We start from the raw sequence: 21,823 nt of genomic DNA, 5'->3' as shown, positions 1-21,823 counted from the left end.
CGACTCCGGGCGCGAGTGAGGGGCGGCCGGACGGCCACAAATTGGCAAAGAAGGGGAAAAACGCCGACACGACAACCGCGCGAGTGCAGGAGTCCATCGAGCATTGCCTCGCCGACGCCCAGGCCCGGGCCGTCCTACGTGAAGAGAAGACCGAGGCGCGGTGGTCGTCGCTGATGAAGAACAGCGCCATCAAGCTCGACCTGCTCCGGACGAACGTCGCCGCGAAGAAGAGGAACACCGACATGGCTTTTCTGATGGGCGGGGCGGACATGCTCCAGAGCGACGACGAGGAGCTCAGGGCGTGGTACATGGCGGAGCGCGGCCTCATTCTGAATCAGATGCGGACGGCAACGCCGACGACGCCGACGACGCAAGCTCCCGCGCCCACGACCACACGGACGCCAAGGCCGAACGACGCCTCTACGTCGCCGCCCAGCAGTGCCGAAGCCGCGCCGACACAGCCCAGCACCGAAGCAGCTCCGACACCGCCGAGCCCGAGCACGCCGACTCCGCCAACGCCTGGAGCCGACCCCGCCGAGTGAATCATGCACGCGAACTTGCGGCGTGCGACGCTCTGTTTTTTGTAACGCCAGACTACGTCCAATCACCGGATTTATGGCGTCTTTTGAGGGCGGGAACAAACAAGTTTTAAATTTTTCGCTTCCTGGGACCGGCGTTTGGGGGCGTGACTGAGAGTTAGATCGTCCCCTGAGGGCGACCTAGCGCCGACACGCACCCAGGCCGCTCTATTTAAGCGCACTGGGGGCGAGATGCCCTTAAGCTCCGTAGAGCTGTCCGCGGGAGCAAAGATGACTTGCGGTTTACTGCTCCCGTGCTCTGCTCCGCTGCGCTGATCTGCTGCGAGTTCCTTTCCCTTTCGTTTCCCCGCTCCCTCCAGTCGGCAGCTACCAACAACGAAGCGGCAGAGTCCAGCGCGAGCACCAACTCCCAGCCCCAGATCTCCCACCCCCACCGACCGCCGATGAGCTCTGCCGCCGCCGCATCCACCTAGCCGGACACGCCCCGCCCCGCCCTAATGTCGTCGTCGGCGGGCGACGCCGAGGCCGATCCCCTCGGCGGCGCCTCCCCGGCCGGCCGCGTGCTCGGCCGCGCCCTCGACAAGGTCATCAAGCACTCCTCCTGGCGCAAGCACTCCGCGCTCGTCTCCGCCTGCAAGTCCGCCATCGACCTCCTCTCCGCCGCCTCCTCCTCCGCCCCCGCCCCCGCCCCCGCCCCCGAGCCGTCCGCCTCGCCCATCCCCGGCCTCCCCGCCCCCGTCGCCGAGGCCGCGCTCCAGGCGCTCCTCCTCGCCCTCGATCCCGGCTCCCCCAAGGTCGCCGAGCCCGCCCTCGAGTGCGTCGCCAGCCTCCTCTCCCTCCGCCTCCTCCTCGGCGACGTCGCCCCCTCCGACCCCTCGCCGGTCTCCAGGCTCTTCGCCGCGGTCCTCTCGTGCGGCGGCCTCGGCGACGACGCCCTCGAGATCGCCGCGCTCCGCGTGCTCGTCGCCTTCGCGCGGTGCCCGTCGGTCTCCGTCCGCGGGGAGTGCCTGGGCCAGATGGTGAAGGCGTGCTATAACCTGTACCTCGGGAGCGCCAGCGGCGGGAACCAGCTCTGCGCCAAGCTGGCGCTCGCGCAGGTGCTGGTTGTCGTGTTCGCGCGCGTGGAGGCGGACGCCATGGACGTCCGCGTGCGCACCGTCTCAGCTGCCGACATGATGGACCTCTCCGACCGCAGCCTCAACGACTCCAGCGTCGTGCAGGCGGCGCAGACGTTCATAAATGAGGCGATGGAGGGGAGCGACGCGCCAGAGGATGCCGCGCATGTGCCGGGCGAGGGGGACAGAGGCGGGGAGGATGAGAGCATGAGCAGGATCAGGGAGGATGGACTGGCGTTGTTCAAAAACCTCTGCAAACTGTCAATGAAGTTCGCCACGCCTGATAACCCGGATGATCCTGTACTTCTCCGGGGGAAGGTGTTGTCACTTGAGCTACTTAGGATGGTCGTCGACAATGCTGGGCCGTTCTGGAAGACAAATGAGAAGTATGCACACTTAGCTATGCTTCTTCTGATTATATACATCTGAATTTATTGCATTCCCTATTTCCATAAATATTATTGTTCCAGTGAGTCTAAACATACCAAAATGATAGGGGTAGGGGAGAGAGGTTAAAATGGACGATGGAGCCAACAGTGAGTGTTAAAAAAAACCCAGGAGAGTAGCGTGTCATTTTTTCTATATAGATGACATCTGTGGGCGTGTTGTTTCTGTGTAATCTGCTCGATCGACTGCTATTAGGGGTGTCAAAAAGGTTCTAATCCAACCCGTGAAAACCACTTGTCATTTTTTACCATAGTTTAAAAAGGCACGCTTAAGCGAGCGCTTAAGCACGCCTAGGCTTTAGGCGTTGGCAAAACGCATTGCGCATAACTACGCTTAATCTACGCATAATTGCGCATAAGCATACGCTTTGGTCAGTAAAGCGCAAGGCGGTGGCAAAACGCACAATTTACGCCTAGCGCTTTTCTGAACTATGTTTTTTACTGACTCTGCCATGCCATATGAGGTTAATGAAAGAAAATGAACCGCAACACTGATCGGCGATTTTTTCACTGTTTGTGTTCAAATCATGGTTGAACACTCCTAACTGCCATATGGGTTGGTCACATGAGGATTTGTCTGATGGAGGAACCATTGGTACTTGTTTCGTCAATTTGATTGTGTTTGGAACTTTGGATGATGTATTTGTTGCTCTAGATCATCGAGGAATTCATGAACATGCTAAATGTTAGAACTATTGATATTTGATTTAGAGCCTGAACCTCATGTTAGTACTGATGAATAATGAACCAGATTATCCAGTGTCAGCCTGTGTTGCAGTAATTTCTAATTCAATTCGTTGTGGTTCTCCGAGCAAAGAATGCATACAAAAAGGTCGTTAAGGACACCAAGAAGGTGGGTGAGAACTGAAAAGCGAATATCAGAGCTACATAGCCTATGCATTGATAACAGTCAGTGATGGAGCGAGTTTGATGATGCCACTTGGCAGTTGGAACTAACACAATAATCAGTACTGCTGATTAATAATCTAAAATTTAGTATTTGTTCGTACTGAAATGTTTCATCTAATCACACACCAAAATTTCCATAATGGAAGCTGGTTAAGTCATTTGATCATTCCAAATTGAATTGAGCGCGGGGTTCACTAGAAAGGGCATCCTACTAATATCACTGTTTTTTCTTCTGCTTCTTCAGGTATCTTGAAGCAATCAAGCAGTACCTTTGTTTATCCTTGTTGAAGAACAGTGCCATGTCAGCAATGAGCGTTTTCCAGCTTTTGTGCTCCATTTTTATGGGTCTTCTGTTAAGGTTTAGATCTGGTTTGAAGGAGGAAATTGGAATATTTTTTCCTATGCTTGTCCTAAGGGTTCTTGAAAATGTTCTTCAGCCTAGCTTTTTGCAAAAAATGACAGTTCTAAACTTTCTGGTGAAGATTTGTAAAGAACCTCAGGTTATTATTGATATCTTTGTGAACTATGATTGTGACGTCGATGCACCGAACATTTTTGAAAGGTACGCTAGCTTTATTCTTGATGAAGATTTGCGTTGGTTAATAAGATTCATCTGTATTCTTACGTTCTTATCAAATATAGCGAACAGTCTATACAAAGGGTACAGTATACAGTTCTAGATGTGCAATTTCTACTGGAAAAAAATGGCGTTCTCTTTCTAATTTCACAGCAAAGCAATTTAATTCCGTCGCTGTTCACAGGATTGTGAACGGACTACTTAAGACGGCTTTAGGTGTCCCTGATGGATCAACAACGACACTAACTGTTGCACAAGACCAAACATTTCGAATTGAATCTGTCAAGTGCCTTGCAACTGTTATCAAATCAATGGGTTCATGGATGGACCAGCAGCTGAGAATTGGTGAAGTTCTCCCTATAAATTCTGAAGTACTAAGTTCAGTGGACAATCATAATATGCATAATGGAGAAGAAGGGACAGGAATGGATTATGATCTGCAATCTGAGTCTAGTAGCTCTGACGTATCTGATTCTTCTTCAGTTGAGCAACGACGTGCTTACAAAATAGAACTTCAGGTGTAAATGATTGCCTACTTTTAACCGTTTCTATTTCTTGAGGTAGAAACTATTTCTTTTAAAGGATTACTGACAGACCTATGTTTCCTTCTGCAGAAAGGAATTGCCTTGTTTAACAGAAAACCTTCCAAAGGTATTGACTTTCTCATTCGAAGCAAGAAGTTAGGCCAGTCCCCAGAAGATGTGGCTTCTTTCCTGATAAACACTGCTGGCTTAAATGCAACAATGGTTGGAGACTATTTGGGTGAAAGAGACGAGTTTCCTCTCAAAGTCATGCATGCCTATGTGGATGCACTAAACTTTAAAGGGTTGGATTTCGGTGAGGCAATTAGATTCTTTCTGCGAGGTTTCAGGTTACCAGGGGAAGCACAGAAAATTGACAGGATCATGGAAAAATTTGCTGAACGCTTCTGTAAATGCAACCCAAATGTTTTTACCAGTGCAGATACCGCTTATATTCTTGCTTATTCCGTGATCTTGCTAAACACTGATGCTCACAGTGTCATGGTGAAGGATAAGGCAAGCCAAATCTGCCTATGTTATCATCTGAGAATGGTGCACATGTAATAATGGAGATTTTTTGTGTGCAGATGTCTAAGGCTGCTTTTATGCGCAATAACCGGGGAATTGATGATGGGAAGGATTTACCTGAAGCTTACTTAAGTACATTGTACGACCAAATCGTTAGCAATGAGATCAAAATGAGTGCTGATTCTTCAGCTGCACAAACCAAGCAAACCAACAGCGTAAGTAAGCTTCTAGGCTTAGACAACATTATGAACCTTGTCAATTGGGGACTGACAGAAGACAAGGCACACGGCGCAAATGACTTGCTCATTAAGCACATACATGAGAAATTTAAAGCAAAGCATGGGAAATCAGAGTAAGATCAGCATATTTTCTCTTTGTTAGAATACTTATATGTTGAATGATACTTTATGAACTTAAGCTTGTGCATGCAGGTCTGTGTTTTATATTGTTGCTGATGCAACCATTTTAAGGTTCATGATGGAGGCCTGTTGGGCTCCTATGATGGCTGCGTTCAGTGTGACTCTTGACCAAAGTGATGACAAGGCTGCCACATCACAGTGTTTAATTGGATTAAGATCGGCAGTGCATGTCACCTCTGTTATGTGCCTGCAGACACAGAGAGATGCCTTTTTGACATCCATAGCCAAATTCACATCCCTCCATTCTGCTGCAGACATGAAACAGAAGAATGTCGACGCTGTTAAGGTAGGATGTCAATGAAAGCATATTGCTTTTGTGAAATTTATAAAATGTTCCTTTATCTAATCAGTTTTACGAAACTAGGTTTATTTGATTCTATGAATCTTTGGATTGTATATATTCTAGCTTGTTACTTGCAAATTCTTACTGCTGCCACTCTCCTTGTCTGCAAAATGGTCGCACCAGCTTATACAAATTCCATATCTTGCATATCGTCTGGTGTTTAATGTAATTATATAATCTACTGTCTTTTTACGCCTTCTGGTGTTTCAGTGCTCTCCTTGAAAGCGAAAACTACAAACTTACAACACAGTGAGGGTCAGAATTGCAACCACCCACTGCTCACCTACAAATAGTGCTGCTGCAGGATTTTTGCGACTGAGATTTTTAGTGAACATAATAAAACTTCTGACATTGAGCACATTGGAATTTGAACCATCTGAAAAATGATTTTTATGGATTATGTTCTTGATGTTATTTTCAAAAAAATGATTGCTGTTAAATATGCCAATTCTTGTTGAACAATCCTTTTTTTGTGAGGGTATACTCAATGTTGGTGATAGAAGTCCATTTTTTGTTCTTGATATACTTTACCAGTAAGCAGCTAGACATATCTGACAGTTTCAAAGTGGCTGAATGATGTATTTACTTGATTTTTTTTCTTGACAGGCTATAATTTCTATCGCAATCGAAGATGGAAATTACTTGCAGGAAGCTTGGGAGCACGTGCTAACATGTTTATCACGGTTTGAACATTTACATTTGCTTGGAGAAGGAGTACCTACTGATGCTTCATTTCTGACAGTGCCTATGGTTGAGTCAGAAGGGAAAACTCAGATGTCTACTTCTATTCTACCTTCAAAGAGAGCCAATGCTCTTCAGAATCCTGCCGTGATGGCTGCTGTTAGAGGGGGTTCTTATGATAGCACTGTTGCAAAAACCAGTGCCTCACCATTGGTTACTCCTGAACAGATCAATAGTTTCATATCAAACATAAATTTGCTGGACCAGATAGGCATTATTGAGTTGAATCATATATTTGCCCATAGTCAAAGGTTAAACAGTGATGCCATTGTTGCTTTTGTGAAAGCTCTTTGCAAGGTCTCAATGACTGAGTTGCAGTCTCCGTCAGATCCTCGTATCTTCTGCCTTACAAAAATAGTAGAGATCGCGTAAGAAAATTCTTGAGATCCACACATAAAACCAACAATGTTAAGTAGCATACAACAGCCATGACTCAGTAAATCTTAGCTAGTCTAATACTGGATTTTGTTTGTGCAGGCATTACAATATCAACCGCATACGTTTGGTGTGGTCTCGAATTTGGAAAGTTTTATCAGAATTTTTTGTGTCTGTCGGATTATTAGAAAATCTTTCTGTTGCAATGTTCGTAATGGACTCTCTAAGGCAGCTAGCAATGAAGTTTTTGGAAAGAGAGGAACTGGCAAACTATAACTTTCAAAATGAGTTCCTTCAACCCTTCGTGGTGGTTATGCAGAAGAGTAATGTTCCAGAAGTGCGTGAGCTAATTGTTCGATGTGTCTCACAGATGGTCCTAAGTCGAGTTAACAACATAAAATCTGGCTGGAAGGGTGTTTTTACGGTATGTATTGCTTCATTGGTTAATTTTAGTTTACTTCGAGTGCCTTGGATAAGTTCACATCTGGAGTTAGTGTGGTCCGTCCAGGAAAAATAAAGCTACCATATGTTATTCCTTGGTTTTTTTGTCAATGTACAGGTTTTTACTTCTGCTGCGGTTGATGATACGAAGAGTACTGTCCTAGTGGCATTTGGGACTATGGAAAGAATTGTCCGTGACTACTTTCGATACATAACCGAGACAGATGCCACAACATTTACAGATTGTGTCCAATGCCTTATTGCATTTACAAGTAGCCAATTTAATAGTGAGGCCAGTCTCAACGCTATTGCATTTCTCCGATTCTGTGCTGTTAAACTTGCCGACGAAGGATTTGTCTGTCAAGATAAGGGTGCCGATGGACCCAGGAATTCAGACATGTCAGAAGGAAATGCCATTGTGAACAAGAATGATTATGTTTCCTTCTGGGTTCCTCTCCTTGAAGGTACAACATTATTTCTTCATTTGCGGAAGTGCTAGTTACTTTTATATGCAGTGTGAACCTTGTTAGATGAAAACTATGAAAACATAAAGAATTTTAAGATTAATTGATAAATATTTATTTTTTCCTTTTGGTTTTCTTGCCTTTTCAGGTTTAGCCAGATTGACAACTGATCCAAGGCTGACCATTGGGAAAAGTGCTGTAGGAGTGCTTTTTGATATTTTGAAGGATCATGGGCACCTCTTTTCGCAGTCCTTTTGGACCAGTATATTAGAGTCTGTTGTTTATCCTCTGTTTAGCAATCAAAGGTCTAGGGTTAATGATCAGACCTTAACATCAAACGGCACCGAGGGTGATTTTTCAACTCTTGAAACACAAACATTGGCAGTGAAATCTTTAGTGGGTTTATTTGTTGATTTCTTTGACGTGATGCGGCCAGAACTTGCAAGAGTTGCATCCATTGTCGCATATTTTATCAGAAGTCCCTATAAACATTCTGCTACCATCGGTGTATCTGCTTTGCTACGTTTAGTGGAGGGAGTTGGCAGTAAACTTTCCAAGGATGAATGGAAGGATGTTCTTCTCTGCTTCAAAGAATCATCAGCACAAACCTTTATTGCATTCTCTAAAATTGTAAGGATGATGCAAGACATCGACATTCCAGATAGAATGGAATCTTATTCGGAAGCTGATCACTATTCAGATCATGAAATTTATAGTAATGATGAAGATGAAGCTAATATGGAGACAACTTCTTACGCCATTGTCAAACTGAAAAATCATATGGCCCTAATCCTCTTAATCGTTCAGGTACTTGCTTTTTGTTAATTAAATTGGACCAATGTACATTATCTTGCCTAGATCTATGGGAACCAGCGCCTATTCTTTTTTTTTAATATATAAGGAGACAACTGTGAGCCAACTGTGGAGTGCTAGAACTGAATGCAGGCGGCCTTGTCTTCTACTCGTGCACCTAGCCAACTGAGCAACACTCTGCTCTCATGTACATTATCTTGCTAAGACACTCATACTCGTGTATGCTTTAATTTTGATTTAGAGATCCTTTTTGGATGGTAAAATGCAAAAACATATAAGGACCTATTTGATCGTTTACACAGTTTGGCTCTGGGCATCTGGTTAGATGGACTGGAATAGGCTTGACTCATTTTCTGCACAGGTGTCTTAGAATCCGGAAGCGTTAGTAGCTAGTGCCTAGTTGGTTTTCTCCTCAATTAGACACCGTCTTTTGAAAGAGCAGAGTAGAATAATGAGTTGTTAGGACAAAGAGAGGAGATTGTTAGGATAATAGGGGGTTCTGAGGATCAATGAATAGAGTGATTTCCCATTTCCCCCAAAGGCACCCTTCTAAAGCAAACTAGGTGTCTAGGTCCAAGTGCCTCTATGGCTATATGGGACAGTTTGGTTCTACCTTACAGATGTTATTGTGCCAGTTCTTGTGTTGAAGTAAGCTCTGAAGCCTTATCAAATATCTTCCTTTACTGGCTAATACCTAATATCTTGTGCTGTAGTGATCCCGACAATCAAGTCTTTTTCTCTTCCATTCTTCCCACACCATACTCAGTTTTTTCCTTGTACACAGGGCATTATTAAATTGTACGAGGAGCAGGGAAAATATCTTCATGCTGAGCACATTAGCATTCTTTTGGAGATGATATCAAGTATTGCAACTCATGCAAGTGAAGTGAGCTCAGACTCTTCGTTACAGATGAAATTCCATAAAGCATGTTCCCTTCTGGAGGCATCTGAGCCAGCAGTTGTCCATTTCGAGAACGAGACATACCAAAGCTACCTCAAGCTTCTCCAAGCTGTGCTCCATGGGTATCCATTCTTATCGGAAGACATGGACATAGAATCACGACTACTTGATACCTGTGAGAAAATACTGCGGACATATCTGAAGTGCGCCGGGAATGGACCATCTGATGAAGCTTCTCATGGCAATCAAACTTTACATTGCATAGTGCCACTGGGCGCTGCCAAGCAAGAGGAGCTGTCTGCTAGGACCCCCTTGGTTCTTCTAGCGATGGAGTTACTGCATAACCTAGAGAAGAATTCATTTAGGAGAGTACTGCCCCGCTTTTTCCCACTGTTGATTGATCTGATTCGCTGCGAGCATAGCTCTGGAGATGTTCAACACGCGCTGTACAAAATCTTCAAATCATCAATAGGCCCTATGATAGAAGTATAATGGCACATTCCCGTCCTGCTAGGCGCACAATTTTGTGACAACATTCTGACATCCTGAATGAGCCCTTCCTTCAGGATCCTGGAGTTCAAGGTCAAGATTCTCCCTAGTTCTAACCACTTCCATATTGTGCTACACATATGTTATCAACAACTCTGATCTGCGTATGTCCTAACTTTTGCAGCGCATATTACTAGTCCAGATATCAGGTATAAAGAGGAAAATACATTTTGCCTACATCCACTTCAGCCAATGAGCTCTATCATCTGAACATTTGGCCAGACAGAGGATCATTCCTGATGACTTGTCACTCTTTTGAGCCTGGTATGCGCTGAGGTAATTTCTCATGACCCTGTAATGCAGAAGGGTTTCGTGTGCGCCCATTCCATCGATAGCGTCACCTTGAACTGGGGGCAAACTGTATATAGTAACACGTGCCACGGCATCAGCCGTGTTACTAGAGAAACCATTTGAAGTATGATTGCTTTTGTAATATCCTGTTTTTCTTATGATTTGATCCACAGTAGGTTGTGTTTGTAATTCTTTTTGTTAATATATAAACATAGTGCAGTGTTCATGTAAACGGATGAGATGTTACAGTGGTTAGCTGTTGTTTAGGCAGATGAGCTATGAGGACCTTGGCACACGGATGCCTTGGAGGACACACACAAAAATATGTTGCGAGCCTAAAAATTTCCCAACTCTGCCAAATCCTTGTACTCCATCCGTTCACAAACGTAAGACGTTTTGGATATTTCAATATGGACTACATATGGACCAAAATGAGCGAACAAACACACTAAAACGTGTCTATATATATATATATATATATCCAATTTTAGAAAAAGTTAGAACATCTTATATTTGTGAACAGAGCTATCAAAGTACTCCCTCTATTTTTATTTACTCCACATGTTATCTTTGACCTAAGCCAAACTTTATAAAGTTTGACCAAGTTTATTGAAAACAATCGAAACATCCACAATAACAAATATACATGATATGAAAATAATGGTATTGATTTGGTATTGTGGATGTTAAGAAATTTTCGTATAAACTTGGACAAAGTTTACAAAGTTTGACTCGAGACAAAGCTAATATAATAAGTAAAAAAACTGAGGGAGTAGAATCAATCTTTGGATTTGAAATCACTGCTTTGCCCTTACGTCTGAAATCACCCCATGTACTTGTAGTTGGCCATAATTTTAAGAGGCTATGCTGCAGCGTAGTGAGAGAAGTATAAAAATCCCCATGTTCGACATCAGGCGGATAGTCTTGAATAAGATGAGCATATGCATTGCTTTAACATTGTACTCCTTCCGTTTCATAATATAATAGCGTTTTTGACACTGTTGTAATGTAATTAATGACATTGCAAAACTATCTCTTTGATCATTGTCAAAAGCGCTCTTATATTATGAGACGGAGGGAGTATATGGTAAATGTGCTTAATTAATGACATTGCAACACTATCTCTTTGATCATCCATTTGAGGATGCAAGTAAAGCAGATAAATCACCTGGATGCCCTTTTGGGCGAAAATTGAGTGATATAAGGTGCAAGTAAACCAGAATAAATAAACATTTTTATTTCAATACTTCTTCAGGAGGTGAGGCTAAGCTGTTTGTTGAGAGCATTTGAATTTGAACCATATAGACAACTGCAATTCTTCCATGCGTTGCAACTTGCAACGAATCATATTATTTTTACAGGGTAGAATTGGCCTTATTTAATTACACGGTGATGTAACTGATATACAAGTTCAGTTTAGGGATAATAATTTACATAGCCAACAGAAAGACACTATGACATTGAAGGACCTATACACCACATTCACACATGATACGAGAAGGACGAGAATGGATATACACAGCATGAACCAGATGCGACCGAAAGAATTGAACTGTTCTAAGATTTGAACCCTACATGAGCTACTACTACTATACACAGGTTGGATGTCCGAACTCCTTTTCGGGCATCCAGTTTGGTCCCAGGCACAGACCACCAGCTATCAGAATTCCTGTAGGGGATGGGGAATGTACAAGACACTGACTGAACAGAGCAAGAGTGGCTTCATTCTCCAGCTCTTGCTCTGTGCTTCCCGCCCCATCCAACGGAGCGGCTTAACATTCACATTATAAGTGTTGCAAGTAACCATGGATAAGGACAACCTGAAATAGAGTGAGAAACTATATAATTCAGCCCAGGCAGCACTTCAAGTAAAAGGGCTAGCTAATGTCAATGTTAAGATCAATGTAATGACCAACCTTTAAGAATGAAAAAGAAAACAGTTTGCAAGAAAAGAAGCACGCCGCCCAATTAGCAGTACTGCTGTTCTTAGTCCTGCTGCAGACTAGAGGATACCTGCAACAAGGAAGGTTGGATGTCACAACAGCCTGACAGACAGGAACTGTAGTTACAGTTTGACCAAGGCTAACGCACCTCCAATTTGTCACCGGCATCCCTTTTGTCATCCCGACATTTGTTCGGAGACGTTGTTTGGTGGGAACTGTTGCACGCGAGCAGGGAGCAAGAGCTGTTGCTGAGGGCGCGGAGCTCCTGTTTCCGCAAAAGAGGCATGTGTTAGAACTTTGAAGAATACAACGTAGTTGTGCTGTACAAGACATTGTCAACCATCATCAACTGATTTCTTACCTGGAGGATATTGTTGCTGAACCGCTGATGCACGCGCATTTGCAGCATTTTGATTAGATAGTGGGAGAAGGTGACCTGGCACATAGCCAGGTGAATAAGAATGATCACTTGGCACAGGTTGGCCGAACTGCCCATATGGGTAAACCGCTGGCCCTACTGTTCTGGGACCACCATACACCGGGACATACTGTTGTCCAACATATGGACCATAGGCATTCTACAAAGCTAAAAATATAATAAATTAGCAAAAGCAAAAATAATAGAACCAATATATAAAGTTATGGACGAGTTCTCAACCTGTGGATACAAGTATTCGGGTCCATACGTTGATGGCCTGCAATGACAAAAACAACGGATTATTATTTGCAGTAGACAGGCTGTTCAATTGGAAATAAGCAGATAGTCTAGCACGACAACATCATATAGACTGGCAATGCTGTAAAGCATAGAATTCCAGACTAGCTACAGCTTTAATCAGTGTGCCAGACAGCCTAACAGATCATATCGTTAGCTGTGCATGATCTTTGCCAACGATGCATCGAATGAACTGCTAACCTACCCATAAGGGGGATACACAAGAGCCTGCGAGTAGTTGTAGGGGGGTTGCTGATATGTTGGGCTTGGTACATACATGCCTCCTGGAACCGCCGCACCTCCATTGTATGGAATGACCGGCCTTATAGGTCCTATAATAACCACATTAAAAAGGAGGAAAACTATTACAATGATTGAATATACACACAAGAGCCTAAATAAGTAAAAGCATAAACCAGTAAGATAACTTAATAACTATATTTCTTTTACTCGGTCCTGCCAAAGATAAATGTAGAACAAACTCATAAAATTTTAAATTTAAAGCACAAACATTTTATGAGTGTCCATCGACCAGGAGCAATATCTCAACATAAAATTTGGCCATTCCATTGGATGCGTACTAGTCTGCCTATTTTGATCTTCCAAGAAAACTAATAGTGGTACAATACAATAATTATTTCTCAAGCTAATTTAGCAAATGTTACAACCTCCTATTGTAAAAGTGCCATTCCATCAGAAGCAAAGATCTTACATTTGGGTAAACTGTTTGTGTTTGTGTTTGTGATCATGAACATCTTTTATCGCAAGTTGCAAACTACGCAAAAGATGTCTGACTTGTAGGCAAAGAGTTCCTTATCCAAAAACCAATATGATTGTCCTACACTTTCTACTACCCACCAACTCATGAGTAGTCCACTGTCTGTTACCTAATCTTCCCTTCATTCAAGTAATGCACTAAAGCTTCACAAACATCTGGCATATGACTAGTAGCTCTCAAGCTTCTTTCTTTTATTTGTTTTAAATAACTCACATTTCTTTTCATTGTTGAGCCCATAACCATTTTTGCAGTTTAGCTTTCTGACACTGAAGAATTGGGCATGGGACTACACATTAACTTCATGAGTAGTGACAAAAGTCATTTTATTCTCTTCTACCGTGAGTTACAAGGCAGCAATTGAAACAAACAGGCATGCCCAAAAATGTAAGACTCTGAAATGATAGAAAATGGGATGATTACGGCAACTCTAATACACTGGAAACAGGCATTGACTTTAAATTAAACCAGCTGGTCAAAATATTAAGCTGCAGGAAAGAACTCAACAGATATTTGGCAGTTCAAAAAGTTGTAATTGGGGCAATAGAAAACCAGGTCAGAGACTGACCAAAAGGCACAGCTGGTCCAGGTCGCCCCAGGATGGCAAGATTACAGTTGGCACGCCGCCCGTCAATTACCGGATAGGGGTCCATGCAGGCCATCCTCGCCGAATCTGGATCCCGGAAGGTCACCTGTTTGCATGTCCACACAAAATTAAGACAAATTAACATCATGAAACACATCCCCCCAAATTTCCTTCCCCAGAACAAAATTGCTTCGACATTCACTTGAAATAGTTCCGCAATTCATGATGAAACAAGTAAATTTTAGTCCAATTTAAAGGCCTAAAAATTTCCCAAGCAGCTAAAAATGTTCCAACATGGACACCCTAGGTCTCACGAAAAACAAAGCCTGGCAATCAATCGCCGTGCCAGAGTCAAATGATTTCCCTGTTACCGCCCCAAAGCAACCAGCTCCCCAAGTTTGCTCTACTATTATTAGTACCGCAAAACTCCCGAATTCACAAGCCTTCCAGGCCGATCACCACCGTTGGAGGCCAGAAAGCACCCCAATTGAACCCCAAACCCCTGATCCCCACAAATCGCCGGCCAAAAATTCACAAACTCTAGCTCGAAAATGAAAAAAAAGAAGAAGCGGAGAACAGAGGGAGGAAGAAGAAGGCGTGCTCACGAATCCGTATCCCTTGGACCTCCCGGTGGCGCGGTCGGTGATGACGACGGCCTCGAGGATGTCGCCGTAGGCCTCGAAGTGCGCGCGCAGGCCCTCGCTCCGCGTCTCCCACGCCAGGCCCCCCACGAACACCTTGGTGTACGTCGTGTCCCCGTAGGGCCCGCTCAGGTAGTGCAGCGCCGGCGTCCCGCCACCGCCCCCACCGCCTCCCCCTCCTCCCCCCGCCATCACCGCCGGCGACCGCTGCGGCGTCATCATCCCAGGCGCATGCGCTCGCCGCAAACCCTAACCCTAGCTTGGCTGGGCTGAGCTGGTAGCCGGCCGCGCTAACAGCCAGGCGGAAGCACGATGCGTGTCGTGTTAAGCAGCCACTGGGTAGTCGCTAGCGGCGTTATTATAGCGGTGGGTCTCGCGCGCTAATAATCCCGGAAGGCGGAAGCGGTTAGTAAAATCAGGCGGGAGCGGGAGCGGGAGAGGGAGAGGGGGGGAAGGGAGAAGCCAAGGCCAGTGGGGAAGTTGGTGCGGGACGAAGCGGGGAGGATCACGCGCCGAGAGCAAGAGGACAAGGCCAACTGGGGGCGGCCGGTTTGGGCTTTTTGTGGATGGGACTCCCGGCGAAATGGCTCTCCACCCGCAATACGTTTCTCTACAAGAAGAAAAGAACCCTTCAAAAAAAAGAAGAAAAGAAAAAAAAAACTCAGGGAGGACAAGGCGTAAATGACACGAGCTATACCGACGTCGTCTTCCTCCTGCACTCGCGGGGTCGAACGTGAGCAAAGCTCGATGTCACCCCGTGATCTTCGGAACATCCTTGAAGCCAGCGCCGCCCGAGAAGCCGCTGGTCGGAGCTAGAAGAAGCCAGCAACAACAAACTGAGAACCAGATCACCATCGCCGTCCATGATGTTAGAGCTCGAGCGAGGGAATGGAGAGAGGGATCATGCAACATGTTCGCTAGCACACGAGAATAAAGTAGCTAAGGAGGGCTGGACAACAACCATCCCAGATTCGTCTAGATAAGATAGAGGCCTAATCTCACTAGCTTCTCGACGAAATCGGAATTGATGGTGCTTTGTCGAACAGAGAAGAAGGCATATGAGCAAAACACAAAAGGATGTTGTCAAAGACCACCTAGACTAAAGGTAGACAAAGGCGGGACCCTTCAGCCTTGACCAAAGCTCCACACGCCCTCCGCCAATGCCAATCACACCTTTGGCGCCTCGCCACCACCAATGAGACGCCTACCTAGGCTGAACCCTACTACCCTAGCCGTCGCTAGAGCAACCCAGACTCCACGGCCACATGGTTTCCCCACCTCGTCGGCGATGGCGATGGCGATTGTGTGAGCATCAAAACGGCAAGCCATGCTTAAGCTATGTCAGTATGGATCTAGTTGATTGTTACACTGAAGGAATGATCTGTGTCAAAAATTCTCACTTCGAAGCAGTTGCCTAGCTCGGGAAATTACCCTAGACGTCTGTCTTTTCCTCTAATGTGTGGTTATGGTGGTGCGCCTCTACTATGTATCTAAAGACCATATTGTTATTTTAATAAGAAATACTATTGCTGTACAATTATCAAGTAGTACACAAGCACATGTAGTTTTCCCTTTTAAAAGCTGGAATAATCATTCATTAGAAAATGAAGCACGCAGGGCGGAATGCCACTCGGTAAAATACTAGTATATGATGGTGATACAAAACTAGACATCTCAATCAGTGACGGAGCCAGGATTCGAGTATAGAAGGAAACGAGTACGTATATTGATCTAATCTCGTTGGTAATTACTCGTCACTCATACTAAAATTGTCGATCGCTGGGGGCAGGCCCCTGCTCATCCCCCTAGCTCCGCCCCTGATCCCAATCTCGCAAGCAGCGCTATTAGCCTTTTGTTTGACCTTCACAAAATTGAAATAATTCACGGAGCAGATGGATGGTACCCAGCTCGAAGGACAAAACAGAAAACAGAAGGTGACGGGCATGGAGAGGTTTTGCAGCCCTCCCTCCTCCCCCACTGTCCCACTCTACTCTCGATTCAGATTCAGAGAGAGAGAGAGACGGCGGGGGGTCGCGTTGAATTCCGAGGAGAGACGGGGGGCTGGAGACCAAAGGGACATCACCGATGATGCATGCACCGGCGCCGTTCATGCTTATCCACAAGGACCACAGCAACCGAACTGTAGGTGCACGGACCGCCTTGACCCGGACTCTTCCTCCCGCCAATTATTCTATCTGTGTCCTGCCAAGCGCCATGTTGCTGCACGTCCCAGTTCGCGAGCAGAGCCTTGCGTGCGACGCCTCCAAGGAGCGCTTTGTTCCTGTCATCCGGGACGTTTATTCTCGGGGCTGAGAGTGAAAATTCGTGCCGGCGAGAGAGTGTTGGATGCATGCATGTCAACTCTCCCGCGCAGGGCAGGTCGGGGGAAAGTGTGCCTGTTGCTGTCACGCCACGGTCCGGGATCTGCCTTTTTCTTTCTCTTTTCATCCAGACAGTTTTGGCCGCAATAATTTGGACTGCGGGAAGCGACATGCGGTCACGTCTGACGCTGGCTGGCTTTAGGTCAGTTGCTGCTTCGGATCGGATCTTTTTCGGGCTTCTCACACAAGGAAAGGAGCGTCCAGCGAGACTAGATCCGGAATCTCGGTTGCGTGCTCTCTCTCTTCTCAGCTAGCTCCTTTCCCCATCCGTCAAGCCGTCATGGCTCCCCACGCTCCAACGCCGGCGGCCGCCACGGACCCTCTGCCCGGTGTCCTCCCCGCCACAATGTTGGCGGCCGTCCCAGACTCTTCGGCTCCTCCTGCTAGGGACCCTGCTCGTGCGGTGGAGGCCGCCTCGGCTGCTCCTGTCGGCGCTCCCGCTCCGACGACGCCAGCCTCTCAGGCTCCTTCTGCCGGCGCCCTCTGCCGAAGACGTCGCTGCAGCCTACCTCGCCTCCCGCAAGGGCGACCCGGCAGTGCGGGGACGCTTTGCCTCACGCAAGCTTCCCTCCTGCCGGCCAGCTCTGACCTGGTCCTGGCAACTCCGACACCTACCACATCGACCGTCATTGCTGTCGGAGACAACAGCCTTCTGGAAGCTGCCTCTGATGGCCCCGCTTCAGACGAGGACAACGGCGTGCCCGCTGCTGTTGCGGGCGACGGGCACGTCATGCAAGCGCCTCCGGTGCGTCCAGGTTGGGGAGATTGGAGAGGATGTTTCGACCGCGAGGTGTCGCGCGGAAGCCCCGGTGTGTCAAGTTTCAAGTGGGAATGCGTTGGGGGGATGGCAGCTTGTCTCGAGGGGGTGTCGCTCGATTCCCGTTTCTTTCCGTCGCCCTGCTATCAATATGTGGCGTCCTCCGCCGGCATGGTTGAGAGACAGGTGTTTCCGATGCCTCTGTCGAGGTCACTATGCACACTCCTGCAGGGATCCAATCCGATGCACGAACTGCCTTCAATCTGGTCACATCGCCCGCTTCTGCTGTGCTAAGAAGCATGTCCACCAAGCTTCACTGGCCCAATGTCATGCTCCACCGCCTCCATCCACCGGTGATATCTCCATTACCGACGTGCAGTTCCAGTTTGTCTGGGCTCAGCAAGTTGGGTTGGCGGAGGAGACCGAGCTGCTTCGTACTGAGCTTCGTGACTGCGTTGCGCGAATCGGGAGTGTTTTGGTGAGAGCGGAGGCCGCTCTCGCCAAACTTGAGGTCGTGCCGGATGTGTCTTCGCTGCCTGAGCTTCAGATTGGGGTTGCCCCTGATTTGTCCCGGTCCCCTGAGATCCTGGTTGGTTCTGCCAATGAGGAAGTAGGCATGTATGGAGATCTCTCCCCTCGTGCTACATCTTGTCGGTTGCTGTTGCCCGTCGTACTAATTGCTTCTTGGAGTGAAGGTGTTGTCGAGGTCGTGGCTCCAGTGCTGTAGATTATGCCTGAGCTGCAGAAGCTTTGTGGGGAGCCCACTTCGCCCATTTCGATGGTGGTTCCTAAGGAGATGGGGTCGCTTGGAGGGGACTTGGCGATGCCGACTGCGACCTCACCGTTGTCGTTGGAGCCCAGTCAGTCACTCGCCTATGTGGACCGTGGAGATTTGGACGTTGCTATTGCTCTCTCACATGAGGTTGCTGCCCAGGTGGCATCCGTGGGTGGCGAGGTTGATGAGATAGGTGCTTTGGGCAGCTACTTCTGAGGCGCCGAAGACCATTCGGTCGCTCATCATTGACCGTGACGCTATGTTGGCACGTATTGACGAGGTGGTCTTCGTGAAAAAGCTTGACCTTTGCTCGCCTCCTTGGAGGCAACTTGTCCTGGGTCTCGCAATGTGATTGCTTGCCTTCTAGTGGATGAGGTTTCTTCAGACAAAATAAAGAAGGCGAAGAAGGCTCTCAAGAGCATAGGCAAGAAAAGTGGCGCCACTGATAAGGCGTCTGCGGCTGCTTAAGGGAGGATACTCAGTCTCTTCGTCCTCCATCTCCGAGTGGCTCGCCTCCGTGGATTTCTTGGCGTCTAATGTATTCAACATTGGTTTTGTTGAGTGTTTCTTTGCGACATAGAAGTGCCAGGGTTTGTGGTTGTTGCGTGTTTTGTATGTTTGTCGGGTTGACCGTGAGGTCATGGAGTTTCTTTCTTAGCGAGTAGTCCGCATGTGATCTATATGTATCGGTTTTCGCCTGGTTTTCCATTAATTAACCGGGCAATTCTCTTCTTCTTAATTAATCGATGAGGCAAATCTTTTGCCTCCGTTTTGAAAAAAAGTAAGACCATATATTTTAAAGAAAACTTACAATCTATTTATTTATCAACTATCATGGTATGTAACGCCCGGATAATTAGGCTACAGTAAAACTCTCCTAATAATGCCATGTCATTGGTGATTACTGTTGCTAAACTTTCGTTAGTTCAAACCGTTTCAAAATTCAAATTCAAATTAATGTCAACAACAAAAGTTTTTAAAAATTAAAACAAAAATGTTCGGTGGTTGCCGAATATTACAAGGGTAATTATGGTGCAGCAAACATATTTTTAGAAAATGCCTAAATGATTTAAAATGAAATAAAACAGAATAGAAAATAAGTAAAAAGAAAGAAAATACAAGAAAAGAAAAGAAAAAACTAAAACTAGAAAAGGGGGAGAAAGCCCCCCCGACCCCTTCGGCTTTGGCCCACCAGGCCGCAACCCACCGGCCCAGCTGCGGCCACCCCACTCCCCTTATCCCCAAACCCACCGAAACCCTAACCTACCCCACTCCCCACTCGCACCACTCCTCCCCCCCGCTGGATCTGGATCTGGGCAAACCCCCGATCCCATCGCCCGTCACCGCGACGACCTCGCCGCCCCGCGCCAGGACGCCGCCGCCCGGAGCCCGCGCCATCTCGCTGGCCTGCCTCCTCTACCTCGCTGGCCTGCCTCCTCTTCCTCGCCGGCACCCTTTCCCACCGGCTTGCACCCGCTCCGCCGAAGTCGTCTCCGTCCTCCCCCCCGACACTTGCTGCTCTAGACCCTACGTCTCCGGTGAGGCCACGACCTCCGCGCCCCTCCTCTCTGTCCCCCTCGCTCGCTCACCACGCATGCACGTGCCCAGACCCGCGCCCCGCCTCTCCCACGGTTGGCCGTGCCCCGGCCACGCACCGCGCCTGCACGCCGCGCGCTACACGCGCCCGAAGTTGTGCCAACGTGTGTTCGCGCCCGCACCCGAACCTTGCTGCTGCTGCACTGCTCGCCGACCCGCCGAGCTTCCCGTGTCGACCTCTTCCCCCCTGCGCTGCCGCGCCCACCTGCAGCTCGCCCCGCGTGGCCCGTCACTCCCTCGCGTCACGCGCGCGTGCGCCGGCGCGCACCACGGCGCCCTGCGCGCCTCCCCCTGTTCATGGCTCCTGCCGAGCCGCCCCGACTTCGCCCGTCGGCAGCCCTGCTCGCCCGCTCGCCGCAACCGCCACACTGCTTGCTACTGCCGCCACTCGCCCTCGGATCCCGTCGCTGCTGCTCTGCACAGCCGCAGCCGCCACCCCCTTCCCCCCTGCTTGCCTCGCCATCGGCCTGCCTGGCCTGTGCCCGCCTACCAGGATGCTGCTCCCTGCGACGCTCCCCACGCCAGGCCCGCGCCTTCCCGGTCCGGCGCCGTGGCCGCTGCCGCGCCCGCCGGCCACGCCCTCCATGGCCCGACCACCTCTCGCCGTCGTCTCATCGGCGGTTTGCGTGCGCCCAGGCGAACGGTTGCTGGGCACCCGTTGCGCCCGCTGCCTGTAACCCGCCAGCGCCCATTAACCCCCCTGTACCAATGACAAGTGGGCCCCGCCCCTAGAATGTGTTAAAAAAAGAGAATTAAATAAATAAATAAATAATAAAAATATAATTAATTAATTTAGTTAACTAAATAGTCACTGACTGCTGGGTCCCACCCACTAATTAACCCATTTAGTTAGTTTTAAAAACTCTGTTAATGCCCGTGACAATGACATGTGGGTCCCACTGGACCCACCTGTCTGGTTTGACTGGTCAACCGACCAGTTGACCTGCTGGCATCACTCTGATGTCATGCTTGCGTCACCACACTGTTTTGGATAATGTTAGATTTAAATAACTAATTGAAATCAGAAAATGATTTAAATCTTTAGAAAATCATATCTTTTAATCCGTAACTCGGATAAAAATACTTTCTACATGAAAGTTGCTCAGAACGACGAGACGAACCCGGATACGCAACCCGTTCGTCTGCCACGCATCCCTAGCATACCGAACACGCAACTTTCCCCCTCCGGTTCATCTGTCCGAAAATGCGGAACACCGGGAATACTTTCCCGGATGTTTTCCCCCTTCACCGGTACCACCTCGTACCGCGTTAGGGCACACCTAGCATCACGCTTTGTCATGTCATGCATCGTCATGCATTTGTTTGCATTATATTTATTGTTTCTTCCCCCTCTTCTCTCGCTAGACATCGAGACCGACGCCGCTGCTACCCAGTACGACTACGGTGTTGACGACCCCTCTCTCTTGCCAGAGCAACCAGGCAAGCCCACCCCCTTGATCACCAGATATCGCCTACTCTCCTCTATACTGCTTGCATTAGAGTAGTGTAGCATGTTACTGCTTTCCGTTAATCCTATCCTGATGCATAGCTTGACATTGTTGCTACAACTGTTGTTACCTTTACCTGCAATCCTAATGCTTAGTATAGGATGCTAGTTTATCATCAGTGGCCCTTCATTCTTTTCCGTCTGCCTTGCTATACTATCGGGCCGTGATCACTCG

At 47.6% G+C, this 21,823-nt stretch overlaps 2 protein-coding genes across 2 annotated transcripts; one reads left to right on the top strand and one right to left on the bottom strand.

Moving 5' to 3' along the window:
- The first annotated feature begins 784 nt into the window (after positions 1–784).
- Positions 785–10,204, top strand: LOC125525436 (brefeldin A-inhibited guanine nucleotide-exchange protein 1). Its single transcript, XM_048690447.2, has 12 exons — positions 785–2,040; positions 3,254–3,571; positions 3,771–4,104; positions 4,201–4,623; positions 4,695–4,987; positions 5,067–5,340; positions 6,004–6,506; positions 6,616–6,937; positions 7,073–7,418; positions 7,567–8,225; positions 9,016–9,714; positions 9,806–10,204. The coding sequence occupies exons 1-11, from the start codon at positions 1,037–1,039 to the stop codon at positions 9,622–9,624; spliced, it is 5,085 nt and encodes a 1,694-aa protein (XP_048546404.2). The 5' UTR covers positions 785–1,036; the 3' UTR covers positions 9,625–9,714; positions 9,806–10,204.
- Positions 10,205–11,263: 1,059 nt separating this feature from the next.
- LOC125525438 (uncharacterized) lies at positions 11,264–15,146 on the bottom strand. The gene is made up of 8 exons (XM_048690448.2): positions 14,597–15,146; positions 13,974–14,097; positions 12,836–12,962; positions 12,574–12,610; positions 12,277–12,493; positions 12,064–12,180; positions 11,889–11,985; positions 11,264–11,792 (listed from the first exon to the last, which is right to left on the bottom strand). The coding sequence occupies exons 1-6, from the start codon at positions 14,852–14,854 to the stop codon at positions 12,092–12,094; spliced, it is 852 nt and encodes a 283-aa protein (XP_048546405.1). The 5' UTR covers positions 14,855–15,146; the 3' UTR covers positions 11,264–11,792; positions 11,889–11,985; positions 12,064–12,091.
- Between the last annotated feature and the right edge of the window lie 6,677 nt (positions 15,147–21,823).

Source organism: Triticum urartu, chromosome 7A (assembly GCF_056163025.1).
Source record: "Triticum urartu cultivar PI428250 chromosome 7A, HENAU_Tu73, whole genome shotgun sequence".
NCBI classification, from domain to species: Eukaryota; Viridiplantae; Streptophyta; class Magnoliopsida; order Poales; family Poaceae; genus Triticum; species Triticum urartu.
This window is presented reverse-complemented; position numbering and strand designations above follow the sequence as displayed.